General features: G+C 40.0%; 1 protein-coding gene and 1 non-coding gene across 2 annotated transcripts in view; one reads left to right on the forward strand and one right to left on the reverse strand.

Moving 5' to 3' along the window:
- Positions 1-4,588: 4,588 nt before the first annotated feature.
- trnat-cgu lies at positions 4,589-4,660 on the reverse strand. Its single transcript has one exon. It is a non-coding gene; the product is annotated as a tRNA-Thr (tRNA).
- Positions 4,661-11,779: 7,119 nt separating this feature from the next.
- The window catches only part of ripor2 (RHO family interacting cell polarization regulator 2), a 68,712-nt gene continuing 64,841 nt past the window's right edge, over positions 11,780-15,650 (forward strand). The window contains exon 1 of the mRNA XM_044170737.1: positions 11,780-11,819. Coding sequence (XP_044026672.1) covers positions 11,795-11,819 — 25 coding nt within the window. The 5' untranslated portion in view covers positions 11,780-11,794. The remainder of the gene's footprint in view (positions 11,820-15,650) is intronic.

Genomic DNA, 15,650 nt, shown 5'->3' on the forward strand with positions numbered 1-15,650 from the left:
CATTTCAGCAGGGTGAGCACTCTTCGCTTCAGATGCTGCCTGTCGATAGGTGCTCGTTCCTGGGGAGAGGCCTGCCTCTGTCCCTTCTCAGGACCGAGGGAGTTGGGTTCCACTGACTCATGCATAAAAGATAAAGCAGTGGAGGGCAAATGTAGCCGAGCACCACAACAGCTACTGTAACGCCTCTCTCCCAGAGAATGGAGGACAGGCTGCACACAGAGTGAATTATTGGTTTAAAAGGTCCAGGCTGCTAAGGTGGTACTTGGCACCACTAATGCTCTGGAGGGAGTATCTGTCCTGGGGATGGGCAGAGGAACCCATGTGCTGCTCTTTGATGGGTGAGTGGCCATTACACACTGGCACCAACTTGGCATCATGGAGCTGCCTCGACGCCTGAACTGGATACGAAACCGACCCTGGAGGCCTCATGTCTGCCGCAGGAAGTTCAACCGTAAGTGTCTGTGGCCTGAATGAGAGGATTAGTGGTCCTGTGCTTATTTTCTTGTTTATTTCTGACTGCATTGAAAAACTACAGCATTGTAGTCTTGATTTGTATTAGTTTGGCTTTCCTCTGTCTGTCTTCTGGCTACTTTTAATTGTCTAAGTGCTGCTGTGAACCTGAGAAGCTCCCAGTGAAGTCATCTGTCTTGTCAAGTAGTGTTAGTGACTTCTACAGACTGTGTGTTGCTGCTGCTCTGAGAACACCCTTACGTGCTGCATGCTGTAGATAGACACGTATCTATTGCTTCTAATGGTACTTGATTATTTTAAATGTATGCAAAATATACTGCAAAATCCTGCGAATAGTGATGTGGCTTAGTGAAGTGGTTCGTTCTCTCTTTTTCAACAATGCAGACGCCACTTACATCCCCCACAGTGGACTAGGTGTCAGATAATATTGCTGTTGCGCATGATATTGTGTGGGAAATGTCTCAGTTTTGGAGTAAAATTATACACTGGGCTATATGTTATTTAACATAAACTCTAATAGCTTCTGTCTGCATTAATCATAAAATCTGGACCCATCCGTACACCAACCTCAAATCCTAAAATCCCATCAGCAACAAGTTTTGGCTCGCACACAAACAGAGATGCTGGTCAGTCGACACTGCAGTCTATTTGATCAGACTTAATCAGTGAATGTTTAATTGAAATAGCATCTGTGTTGATTGAGAAGGATTAGATTGTAGGGAGAATGGATTACAGCACACATGCGGCCGTGCCAAGTGGGTCTAGTGGAGTATTGTTTGGATCTGGTGTTGCTGTCCTGGGAAAAAAAACTGTAATTTGTTTTTAAAGATTTTTGCTGACTGACAAATATTAACTAAAAATAATAACTGTGGGTACATGCGCACAGGGAGAACATGTGTGTAGTGCTAAGTGCATGCCACCATGGTACATTAGGAGTGTAGATCGATTCAGTGTACACTGGCTGCTGTTGTCTGAATGTTGCTGAGCTGAAAGGATTTAGTAGCTACAACTTCTGTCTTGAGCAAAGTGCAGTTTTATCCTTATCCCACATCCTGTCGGCGCTATTTTACGAGGATATGTTTGAAGCAGGGATGAGGAGAGTGAGAGAGAAAATTGTGTTTCTCTGCACACAAAAGTATTCAGTTTTCTCCCAGGGGATCAATAAAATGTTTTCTTCACAAAGCATAAAAGCTTTGTGTATGGCTGTTTTTCTAGAGAGTGTGTGTGTGTGTGATGGACTTTTTTTTTTTACATTAATTGCATGTTCAACATTAGGTTGTTTCAGCCTGGGGGCAGGTGAGTCGGTGTGGAGCGGCCGTTGATCACCTTGAGTGGTTATTACAGGGAAAAGACTGCTGATACTTTTAGGAGAGCATGTCCTGCATTAGAATTCAATTAGTCTGGATGACATTTGATCAGTGTTGTTTAATGAAGGCACTGAAACCCATTACACTTTCACAGTTGGGTTCTGATAATTTACTAATGCACTAATACACATTGTTATTTGTCTAGAAATTATGTAAAAAATCAGATGAAATTGAAAAGTAACAAGTAGCACTGAGATGTTCAGTTGCTCTGAATGATGCGTTATTAAACATTTTCTCCCCGTTTCCTGTAAAATATCTTAGAATAAACTCCTGAATTCACTTTAGGCTTTTGCTTGTGAACGCAATTCAAACTGAGGCACCAATTGATGCAGAAAGTTTTTGCCTGTTAAACAAAACAGGTGCTCTTGTTTGAATTTTGTTAAAATGCTTCCAGTGGCTGGCAAAGCTTTGAGCACTGAGAGCAGAAATGGAAATGTTCAGTTGCAGTTTACATTCACATACAAATATGTTCTATTATCTAGTAACTTAAGCAAATTTCTTGCAGTTACATGTGTGTAGTAACCATTACATAGACATGAGGCACCAAACTAATTATTAAACATTAAGCTACCAAGGCCTAAAACATCTCACAACAACATCCTTAAGCTATTACAAATCTAGGAAGACTTACATTGGCACAAGTGTGTGATAATCTCATTGATTCTCTTGCACTTGTTTCCTTTCGCTAGTAGAAAACTTGTTCCCATCCAGCTCTTTCCAATCTGACTGTCAGCAGCAGCATCGCTTGGAAGCCAACGCTTCAAAGAGGAAGCACTGGGGTAGAAGGTCATTGATTATGTCCTAGTGGCTCTGTCCACTGCTGATTCTCTCAGTATTTATTAATAAGAGAGTAAAGGTTGTAGGGTTTTACCAGCAGTCACCACAGAGTAAAGGCCTTGAACGTATAATAATTGCATTTTATATTTTCATAGCACTTCTGAACAAACACTTATTAAAGCTTTGATATGAACTGCTCAGTCAATAACAGCATTACCACCAAACTTTTGATAAAAATAACGCTGTAGGCTTTCATCAGCTTTCTGACTGTCAAATTGAGGCTAAAATAGTAGTTAAACAGGAAGTTGAAAAAAGGTACAGTTAAAAGTCATCCTGTCAATGGTTGCCTAATCACTTTGACCAGAAACATTAATGTTCCTCTGGGTGCCTATCTTATCTTTGGTGCACAGCATGAGCATGATAGTTTACTGTCCTTCATAAAGCCTTGTTGTTGTGCCTGTGAAGACAAACTGCAGGTTGTCCAGGCTGGAGTGTTTTTATTGTTCCATATTTTGTTTTCATGGTGATCATTCCACTGTCTGTCTTGCAGGATCAATAAAGTTGATTGCCTCCTATCTTATATGTTGATTAAACCTGAATGAGTCTTTTTTTTATTTTCCACAAAGGCCATTTATTCTGGATTTAAAGTTGCTGCGTTTCTTGATTAAAAGTGTTGAATATTCACTCTGTAAGTTAACTGACAATCTGCTGATGCTTCCAAACATATCAGTGTTTTCTCACTCACGTGTCTGAAGTTTCAATTCATTTTGAATTATTCTGCTGACTTGTGCATGTATTGTTGAATACATTTAATCTCACATGTTTGGTAAGTTTCAGTAGCCTTGGCAACCACTTAAATTCAGTGGGTTATTCATATCTGCAAGTATTTTTTCAGAGGTGACTCACTTTGACAGCCTACTTGTGCTTTGTTATTGCCTACAGGACTTTGTGTACTATGGTGGTCTAGTTTTGTTGTGGAAGCAGTAGATAAGTTAGAAAAAAATAAAATTCTAACACAAAAAAACTGTGGTTATATGACACAACTGGACAATAACATGAGGCAAAAGAAACAGATTTGAATCAAATAAAGTCTCAGGGTTTAACATTGTGACACTGAACACTGAACTCCAAATTGCTCCTGATGTATGTGTATGGAAGAATATATAAGTTATTAAGTTAACAAAAGCTTCTGCCCAATGAATGTAATGGTGAGTGTGAGATTTTTTTTCTTGAGCGTCTGTAGCTTAAAGGTCCAGTGTGGAACATTTAGTGGCATCTAGCATTGAAATTGCAGTTTGCAACCATTTGAATACCGCTCGCCTCACCCTCCCCTTCCAAGCGTATAGGAGAAACTATGGTGACCGCAAAACTCGCGAAAAACGCAAAAGGCCCAATCTAGAGCCAGTGATTGGTTTGTCCATTCTGGGCTACTGTAGAAACATGGTGATCTCTGTGGAAGAGGACCCACTCCCTTTGTAGATAAAAGGCGTATTCTAAGGTAATGAAAACACAATGATTTTCATTTTCAGGTGATTATATGTTAACTTACTTGTAAATATTATATTCCATTTCTGCCAATAGCTCCTCCTAAATGGTACATACTGGACCTTTAAGAGCAGGGATGGTGGTTCAATCATTAGCAAGTCCAAGCGTCCTTAAGCAAGACCGTGAACCCCAAAGTCCTCCACGTTTGTGTATGCGTGTGAGAAATGTAAGTTGTTTCAGACTGTTCTTAACTGTGAATGAAAGCTAGACTTAAACATATTTTTCTTCTTTACAGTCTGGAATTGTAGTGAAGAAATCATAAATTCAATCATATTGTGTATTAGTTTTAAAGTCATATCAAGTACATTACTGCTGTTCTACAAATTGCTGCTTTCAACCTGTTTGGTCTACAGTCTAAACTTACAATGCATATGACTTCACCTGGGCCTTTTAGTCTTCCAAACAGATAGAAATTTATAGCATTTTAAAGGCATGGATGGGGATTGAACTCATGATCTTTGGTTTACGAGACCTACGCCTTACCACTTGGCCACCATGCCCATGATGTTGCATTGCAATGTGTTATTGTGTCTGTTTCCATCCTGACTAAACCATTGTGTTCCCAGTTGTCACCAGAAGGGGGCCTCCACAGTTTAATAATATAATGACTGAATGCTGGATACTGTCTTCATTTCAGTGCACCACAAACATACAGGACACATGTTCCTCTGCTTAGCTCAGAAGGAAGTGAAGCAACACCAAGCTTGCACTTCTTCTCCTTTTAATAGTGTTGTAGTGTGTGTAATGTGATGAAAATGACTCTCTTCCTCTTCAAGATTGCAATTTATTCTTCCTGTTTCTGGCACCACGCTACAGGCAAAGAGCTACTCAAAGGATCACCCGACTGATTTTGTGAATAATACAGAAGTTTTCTGTGACGAGATTCGCAAAACCTGTCAAAACTATCTCTTGCTCATTATCTGTCATTCGATTTTTTTCTTTAAATAGAGCTGAAGCCATAATGAAGGGGATTAAAACGAAACACTTTACCAGATTGTATGATTCTGTTTCTATGACCTGCCTGACTCATGCACATTTTTCTTCTCCTTTATTTCTGTTGTTGTCATCTCCCCTCTTTTCTGCAACCCTGTGTCCCTCACCTCTGCCCTTGTTGCATTTGCTTTATTGCTTTCTTTCTTCTCATCTCTCCTTCAGCCTCTCTCCTCTCTTCTCACTTATCATCCTCGTGCCCTGTGACCTCCCTCTCTCCCACCGTCCCCTATTTCTCCCCTCCCCCTTCCCTGCAGATCTTCATTATCCTCCTCTCCTCTCTCCAACTAGATTTGTAATGGTGCTCACTCTGAAAATCTTCCCACTCCATAGCAACGCGCCTCCTCACTCCTGTAGCCTCTGCTGCCACTGATGCAGGAGGCGGCACTGGGATGTAAAACTACATCAGAGGAGATTACATATTACCTCGGCTCATTTTACAGTTGTCAGCTGTAGCTGGAAGTGATTCTCTTTGTCTCTCTCACTGCTCGCTTATACTTTCTTCCCCTCTTTCTTCTCCTTTCCTTTATTTCTCTCACACACTTCTTTTTTCTCTCTTTCTCTTCTTTCTCTCTTGGATGTTTCTTCCCTCTCTCACCTTGAAAAGAATTAAATTCACCAGCTTTCAGGGCGCATGTGAGTGTGGAATCGTGTTGGCCCTTTCTCTGTAATTTTCACACAATAAAGTCAACAAGCAGGGCTGCTGCGTGGGCTGCTTATGAACACAGAGAGAAAGACTAATGGAAAGAGAGAAAGACAAGGGGAGAGTGAGAGACAGAGGGAGGAGAGAACAAAATAAAACACAGCCTGTATTTCCCAAAGAAGAAGGGCACATGTTGTACTTGTTTATTTCTGCTGTAGCTTTGATTTCCATTTGTGTTTGACAGCAGGTCCATATATGCCACTATTTTCAGTCCTTGATCATGATGCTTATAAATTCAGACATGTAGAATGTACTCCTGGTGTCATTATATTATACTATATCTATCAAAAATATACTAGTAAAAAAAAGTGTTGAATTGTCTGTTCATCCAAATAAAATAAAAATTCTGACATACCTGTGGTGTATCTAGCCATGCAGAGTTTTATTCTGCTCAGGTTTTGAGATATCTGTCTCTGAGATTTCTGCCATTATCCCAATAATGTGAAGGTGAATGGAATTTCATTTATGGTTCTAACAGCAGTTAAACCTTAAGAAATCTCTGAGACAGATAAGACAGCTGGCCAAATAAAACCAAAACTATCCTCATGGCGCGATACCTCTGACCAAAGCTAAGAGAAAATATGTTTAGTTTTTGTAGTTATTGTGAACTAAGTCTTTAAAGCTACAATAACACTTTTGGGGGCAGCAGAAATAAGCTATAAACATAACAATGACTTATAATTACTATATGGAATTTATGTTTATTTCATATTAATTTGTGGAACATTACAGTCTCCTCTCATCGGTCCACACACATCAAATGTTTTCTTCCGAGCAGCTTGAATGACGTTTAAGTCACACGCTTCATATATGTTGTCATGATGCATTTGCATCAAGTCTGTTTCCACTGCAGTTTGTTGCCTTTTGTTTTTATCAATCCACCAACTTCCATCTCAGCCAAGCATAAAACTTTTTTCCGATTTATTGACTTTTTTTAGTTTTAATTTCCAGTGTTTCCACACAAAACGAGCATACAAACAGGTGGTTGGAAATGCACTTAATGTTGGGAGTGTTCAGAATCAAGCCTTCTAACAGACAACACCCACACTGCTGAAAAACCATTGAGCAAGACACTGAATACCAGCCAGCCTCCGGTGCAGCTATAGCCATGCCTGACCTCTGACCTCTCTGTATAATGGAAAAAGCAAATAGAATCGATGAAGTAGCATGTTGTTGTTGTTGTCGTCGTAGTCGTTGTTGTTGTCACAATCCAGAGGTAATTTAAGAAAAGTTCAGGTTGACCTTGTCTTCTGGCTTTCCATAAGCCTTGTTCATGGTGACCCACAAGGTACAATGTTTGAAAAAAAAAAACACTTTGAAAGCGACTGTATAATTTAAAAACACAACACAGTCAATACAAGAAAAATGCTCAAAAATATGCTGTGATGAATGCAGTTACATAGCAGCAGATGAGGCTGTTTTTTCATTTTTCTCGGAGGCATTTATTTTAATATCCCACTGCAGCAGAACAATATACTTGGACTGCCATAAAAAAACAAAAAACAAATACATGAAGTCGATCTGAAGCATAGCAGGATGAATTAGTTAGAGGAAAAGTCCATGTCACAACATTTTTATTACATAAAAGAACTTGATCCACCGTCCTCTTTCTTTTCTCAATATCCGTTGGCTCTGTCTCCTCTTCTTTTCAATGTGTGTCCAGATTCTTGTCTCAGGATTTATTGTGTACTTGCCAGATCGACATTCAGTTTCTGTCAGGTCTTCAGACATGTTGCTATCAGACACTAAACACACTGCATAGACAACAAAAAAAAACGCCTCCCACCACCTCTTCGTTTCACTCATTGTGACACAAACAAGGTCTTGCTGAATAGCATAAGGCTGACTGATCAAACTATATGCAAGTTTCAGTGTCTCAAGGCCAAGGCTGGAAGATTTGGCATACTCTGAGTATATGGCAACACTAGCTCATGAGCTCATGGTTCCCATGTCACTGGGTTGCCAGTTTCGTCTTTGTGCTTCTCTGTAGAACTCCTGGGTTTTCATGGTGGCCAGGATGTGGCTTTATTGAGTGTCCATTCCCCTCAGAAGGATGCCAGACTAACATAATATATAATTGTGTGTGTGCGTGTGTGTGTGTGTGTTCTTGTGTGCAAGAGAGCGAGATGCTTGCCTTAGTTAAACCCATGCTGGCTTCACAGATGAGAAGAAACATTCAAATGCTGATGAACCGGAAAGAAGGCCTTGATTCGACTCTCCAATGCTGTGGGAGAGTCTCTGTCTGTGTCTCTCAGCTAAAATCTATTTCTTTTAACAAAATTAAAATATATTTGCTGTGACCAATAGGGCTGGGTGTCAAACCTTTCTGAGTACCAACCAAACCGTGTCCTTGGCATCGAGTCTCAAAAATGGTCACATACTGAAATCTGGCATTGTATGCTTGTTCAGATTAGTCTTGTTTACTTATTCTTTGATGATCAAAATGTCTTCATTTGAGTCCTCCTTTTACTCATTTAAAACTGTATTTCATCAAAATAAGGTTGCTTTTATGGCTGCTTTGTGTTGAGACAAAATAAAACACTGATGCATTTGAGAAGTTTGGTTAATTTTGTCAAAGGTCAGTTAATTCATCATTGGGAGCACTACTCAACCTAAGTAAACAGTTGTATAATTTCATCAGTGGCTCTGGATGAGTTTTCTAAAATCTGACAAAATAACCCTGATGATGTCATAAGGGTTATCTCAGCTTGAGCTAGGAGACCACAAATTTTTAAGAGAAAGCCTGTGTGGAGTTTGAAATCATGATGGCATTTACCAGGAAGGGAGTGTTTAATGAAAGGAAGCTATTGGTTGCATTATGGGAAATGTAGGATCCAGTGTTTTTGGAGCTTGACACATACTTTGGAGTAAAAGTCAGGATATCTCCACCTCTGCTGCTTTGATTTTGACCATTCTTTTTTTTACTCTGTCTCTTGCAACTTCCCAAAGTTATGGACGAGCAATACAAAATTGCGGGGGTGCCCCTTTAAATAGCAAAATGGGCTTTGTAGAAAAACATGCTTATATTCATCAATATGAGGTACATTTTTAAAAGTATCATTTTGGAATCTGAATCGAATCGTATCGTATTAGAACCGGTTTTAAAAAATGTTAAATGATACCCAGCCTTAGTAACAAAGCACACTATTGTCAGCATATAACACACAGTATATATTTCTTTGTTATTTTTATCTAAGCGTGATGCATCATTATTTCATGTAAGGATTTGCATGGAATATCTGAAATACTTTAGATGGTGTTTAAATACAATAAATCCAGTCTCAGGAACAAATTGACAAAAATGTAGATGTATGTAGGTCATATGTGGTTGGTGTAACTAGTACATTCTCATACTCCAGGGAGGAGGACAGATGTGTAGTCATGGCAGATGTCATCATTCTGGAGTGACCTGATGCAAAGCTAGACATGGTGAAAACACACTTACATACACACATACATTTTTTAGATGCCCTCATGCGCGATGATGAGCTGTCACTACAGTTTCCAGCCCAGCTCCCACTGCCCCCCTGTCCCTCTGGCCATTGGGGCAGAATGGCTACATGTGTAACACTTTCACAGTTACCAGTTCTGTCATCCTCCGACTCTGAATAAATCTGTGACACCCTTTATGGCTACTGTGGCACATGTGCACTATGTTGTACTCTCAGAGAAATACAGCTGCAATAGGCACTTAATGTTATTTTACACACTATTGCACAACCTTCCTTCCATGTCCACACCCTACTTCTCAGAAGCTGTGTTGTGATATCCTCCCTTCCTGTTCGCTTGGTAGAATTTGTTTAAATCTATAAAGGCATCCCACCTCTGCCTGCTCATTTTATGTTTTGAATCCAGATGTTTGATTGTAAGTGTGTACATACCTGTTGACCACAGGAATAGTGCAACATGGATACACCGTGTCACGCCATGAGTTTCACAGCTCCAACAATAACAGTGAAGGTCATAACGTGGGTAATACTACCCATCTACAGTACATTGCATCAATTGCCTGTGTTTTTTAGTTTTGAAAGTTGACTTCCCCTTTCTGTAGCCAGCAGGTGTTGGCTGTAATGTATGCTGGAGGACATGGTGATGAACTGGGTGGCGTGGGAGAGGAAACTGTGGTTTTCAGAGCTCTTGTCAACCTGTTGCCCCACCCTGCTGCAACCCTCCTCATCTGGCTTCTGGAGCTCCCCAACAGGAAAATGTTTCCCTGTCAAAAATAGTACTAGATTATGCAATATCTAATGAACTGCTTTGGGCTGTGGGGAAATATTAACTGTCACAAATCTGCTCAGTCATGACAAGGTGATTTGATGGCTGTAGCATGTAAATGATGGTACTTTTCATAAACGAGTTTTAAACACAAGCACATTTTCCATTTGGTCTCGTGTTCTAATTGACTGTTTGCCTGTTTCACAGCACAGGTAGTTTACAATAATAATGGTGATAATGGTGGCAGATTCACCTCTAAATAATTTGTCAAACAATAGGTTTTCAATTTCAGGAAGAGGTAGCCAAAAGCAGGCTTCTCAAATCTAGCCGACAACCGTCAATTTTGCCGGGTGAAATGACAACTGTCGCTAGCTGATTTTATCAGCTGTAGCTAGCTAGCTCATTAAGCAAATGTTTTATGAGTTGGTTGAAAACACTGTCTCCGGCTGACTTTTTGATGTTTCCAGCTGTCTATTAAGGCCCCTTTTATGAGAAGTTTATAAAAGGGGTCTCAAATATGAACTTGATGGCTAAATCCATGATATCTTGCTAAAATACTGAAGCTAAAGGTGCATGTTCCAGCCAGAACGTCAGCATCAACTCATTGATAATCGATTTATAAGACATTTAAATAAAGAAACAGCATTGGTTTTGTATTGCACAGTGTAGTGTTAGATCTAGTTAGACCTAATACTATAAGTATAATAAGGAAAAATTGAATCTACATAACCCTCATAACCCAGCTTTTCAGCTTACTTGTTCGTATTTTTCGCTTTTAAAGTTAAGAGAAAAGGTTTTTAGGATGATGAACCTATGTGTTTGGCAAATGTAATACTATCTAATCAACCTTGGGTAGGGTTGCTAGAGTGTAAACCTCCCCCAAATCTAATAAAAAGTAGGATAGAGTCACTAACGTTAGCCTAAACTGTAATAGCATCCAGAACCGGCTTCCACACAGTGGGGAAATACTACACAGTGAATGTGCTTGTCTTGCACGTGGCTGTTTTTAACATATTTAACGTTCACACGTATGCTGTTATGTTTTTGGTTTTGGAAAGGCTAATAAAAAAGACATCATCCTCCAAACTCTTTAAATGCCAAATATCACTTTTACTACAGGTCCATGCACACAGCTTGAGCATTGGATTGATGGATGGGATTTAGCAAACAGTCAATTACACCTCCTGAAACAGCTCCATCCTATGAATACCAGATCTAAACATTAAAAAGCAGTTTGCAGCTACAACAGTTGTTTTAGTGAGATCATCCTCCATACTGTCTTGTGTACCATGTACATTTGATACTGATGGTCAGAGACAAGAACAGATAAGGCTGTGGTCTGCTGATTCATTTGGTTGAGTGCTTCAACTGCCTGTTATCTCTTCCCTCCAGGTGTACCCTGACAACGTGGGCACTGCCATCTCTGTGGTGCCAGTCTGCCCAGCTGGTGTGCTGCGGCTGTATTGCTGCCATTGTCTGATGCCCTCTGTGCACTCTAGGACAGAGACAGAAAGGCAAAGAGTAAATGAGCGAGAGAAAAGGATCCAATTGTGGAACAGAGAAAGACAAAATACAATAGCGACAGGGAGAGACAGGGAGAGAGCACAAAAATAGAAATTTGTGACAGCACAAAAGGAGTTGTAGGCTTCACACTGACAAGGAGGCGTCCGCTGGGTTATTCTTTAACATAATGTACCACAGAGTCAGGACATACAACCATATAAAGATGAAAAGATATCGATATGCTTACAGTAAGTATCTACCAGTTGTTCTCTTGCAGCTTTACTTTGGGCTTTACTTTTTGCTGTTTTCTTTCACCTCACCATGCTTCCTACTGCATACTAAACCAGGCAGTATATTCAAACAATTACAGGCTGCATGTTTGTCCAGGTGGTGTTCACCTAAATAATCTGTGGATGCTGCTAAGAAACTGGGAAATTTGAATTACAATGATTTGAAATTCAGGACTCATCTGCAAGTTCATACATTATGATGCTCTCTTGTTTGCACAGACTAATTTTCTGGTTAAATACCTCTAACTTCAGGTATTCATGAGGTATTTCAATCAGCAGTTCACACTGATTGCACATGTTTTATGCAGTAGCTCTCAGTTTAATTCATTTTACTCATTCTCAGGTCCAAGATTTGGATAATTTAGGTTTTACCTGCTTGTATCATTGGTGTGATTACGACTTTCCTGTACTGTGACTTCTTGTAGGAAAGTAGCATCAAGATTCACTCTGTGATCTCCAGTTTGTTGTTGTTTCTTCAAGTATGAACAGCTCTTGGTTGTTAAGAAATTGCAGAGACCTAGAAAAGACGTGTGAGCCTGTGTGTGTCTTTAAGTGTGTGTGTCTACATGCATGAGTATGTGCAAGGTGGGCTAGAGTATAGTGCATTATGGTTGTCCTCTGTCAGACACATGAAGTGCGTTGAACGCACACACTAACTCACACACGTTCACTTCAAATGAGTCATAGAGTGCCATGGGAAATTGGATTTACCATGCAATGCCCTCATCATTGTTACCAGGGAAACCAGGCGCCCCTTCACAATCATCCCATTTTGTCATCCTTCTTAGAGGAAGAGAAAAGGAGTCAGAGGCCTGGGTGGAGGGAGCAGAGTCGGAATGATTGGAGAGAAGAGAAAATGCCCAAAGAGGTCTCTTTTTACCCGACTGTCTCTTTTTTTCCTGTGTCTTCCACCCATCATCCTCTCTCACTCTCACTCACGTTAGCCTGTGGGAATTATCAAAGGCGAGTTGAACTGAGGAGTCCTTGCAACATCCTCCAAAAAGGACATTATATTTCTGTCCTCCCTCCTTTTCCATCACATTAGACTCATACCTGTCTGTCATGGTTTGGAAGTCACTCTGACATCAAGAACTTTTTCCAGAAGTTTTGCCATCTTTCTCCTCCTTAAACTTCCTCACCTGCAGTCTGGGCCTCGGGTGACTTGCTGTTGCAGCACGCATTTACTCAAGTTCCCTGTCCTCGGAAATCCAGTTTCCACAGGATTTATGAATTGGCTGTGTAGCAACAATATCCTGTTGTGTGACGGGTGTGCTCTCCACTCTTCATTCATGCTTCTAAAGTTTAGTTTCCTGTTTAATTGTTTCTTTTATTTTACACCCACACATACACACACACACACACACACACACACACACACACACACACACACACACACACATATATATATGCTAGAAATAAAATCCTGGCACTATCCAAATTTAAATGCCCCCCATGCTGCTAAAAACCCACATTTCCAGAAGAAAACCAGGACATGAACTCAGTGAGCATATATAACCTGCATCTAGATGTGAACACTGATCATTTTTGTCCACGAGTCAGTTTGGATGCAAGCAGGTGAGCCTAACTCTTCTCTAAACCAGGTGATCTGACCAACTCATATATAATAGCTTTTAATGTTAAAACAGGGAAGTATTAAAAAGAACTGCATGATCTTTTAAATATTTCCAAGCTAAGTTGCCATTTATTACTTAAAACGTCAACTAGATTGAATGTTCTGTGTACTTTGCTGTATGTTGAGATGTTGTGGTCGGCCAATCCAGAAAAGTGTACAGTAAATAATGTTAGTACACCTAAATGTTTAGGTATTTACTGTAGGAATACTGTTGTTGAATACTGTTCGTAACTACTTTCTGTAGTTTTCTAGTATTTTATGACCATTGTAGCATAGCATCTGTGCAAGAGGCTACATACATGCAAATTAGCTCGCACCATAGAATTAGCCTAGATGCTAATGAGTTGCTGCTTCCAAGCTAATAACGGATATTTTAGTACACAGTAGCAGGCGGCACACTGATGCATATTGTCAGGGCCAGAAGAGCGAGTGTGTAGGAGGCTATTCAGCCTACTGGGACACTCATCATCTGGCTCGATTCAGATGCCAAAGAGCTCCATTGTTTGACCCCATTCAAACAACACCATTGTACCAAGCGGCTCTGATTGTGCTACTCTTTGCAAGGCCGGAGTAACAACGGTGTGTGTGTGTGGTGTGTGTATGTTCTTGCCTGTTTGTCTGCGCAGTATTTTGTGGCATTGTGTGTGTTATTATATGGACGTGTGCGTGTGTGTCTGTTTGTGCATGTGCGTGGCATTGCGTGTTTGCATCCCAGCAGCATGCGTTTGCATTTCCCAAAGCAGGGGGTTTTCTCTGCTGGTGATAACAATGTATCCAGTCATTGAAATGCAGCAGGGTAAATGCAGTCCAAACATGACCCCATTTTTCTGGTCACTGCTGCCTGTAAAGTAGCTCATTTTCAGAAGCGCCTGCTGAGAGAGACAGAGAAAAAAGTTGTTGAGATGTGAATGCTCGGATTTGGAACTTTTCATAACTGCATGTGCCATTTTTGCTGTGAATAATGTAACTCCGGGTTTAATCTCAGAAATGTTTTGCACATAAATCATGATACAGTCACCAGAACATGTGATGATTATAGCGGTGAACAGATGGGAGTGGGACGTATCTGCATAAGACAGTGGGCTTTGCTAAGTGTTCTGTATGTGAGTGTGTTTTCTGTTTACTTGCCTGCATGACCAGTGATTCTCCATTCCCTGCATCATGTTTCTAGGATCAGAGCACTAAGTCAAAGTGTCTCTGCTGTCTGCTGTGCACCAACATATTGGTTGGAAAACATTAATTATAGCTGTTCGAATAACCACCATCCCCATCATTTAATACAAGACACAGCTCTGGCTGTTTTGTATGACTTTGGGGGCAATATTATTTGTCATCACTATATTATGTGAGGATTATATCACTGCACTTCACACTGTATGTGAAAGTTCAAAAGACTTGTGTGTGTGTGTTTGTGGACATGTATTACTCATGTTGTGGGGACATAAATCTGTTTACACAGTCACATTATGGGAACTCCCATATGGGGACAAAACTCCCCATAATGTAAATCATTAAATTTTAGGCTAAAGACTTGGTTTAAGGTTAGGGTTGGGGTTGGGTCTCCAGGAAATGAATGTAAGTCAATGTAATGTCCTTTGAAGTGATGGAAACGTGATTGTATGTGTGCGTGTGTGAATATGTGTTTGCATTTTGTTTGCAACTTGCTTTTTTCAATAATTTAGTAATAATTTATTAAATGTCACAAAATTTGAAATATTCCATTGGTCACAATTTCAAGTTATCATCTACAAATTCCTTATTTTGTCTGACTAACAGTCCAAACCCCAAACATATTCAGTTTGCAAGGATATAAAACAGTTTTATATATCAGTTTACAATTTGTTTACTCTACTCAGCATGATTCTCCTTCTGGCATACCAAAAGGCTCTTGCACCTCTTATAGGCTAAAAATAGCAGTGTTCAGTACATGTATGAACAAATATTTACCTCTGAATCTTTAAACTGAAGTGACTATACTGAATCACCATTGTCACTGACAGAACGGTAAAAGCTTAGTAAAAGACAACGAAAGCCACAGAAAAATTCATAATGTGATTACTGTCGCATTTAAGTGGCTGCTGAGATGTTAGCCTTACAAACAGTGCTTGTATAGGCTAGTTTTGCACAGACATGAACATAACAGCTTGGATTAGCAA

Source organism: Siniperca chuatsi, linkage group LG17 (assembly GCF_020085105.1).
Source record: "Siniperca chuatsi isolate FFG_IHB_CAS linkage group LG17, ASM2008510v1, whole genome shotgun sequence".
Classification (NCBI taxonomy): domain Eukaryota; kingdom Metazoa; phylum Chordata; class Actinopteri; order Centrarchiformes; family Sinipercidae; genus Siniperca; species Siniperca chuatsi.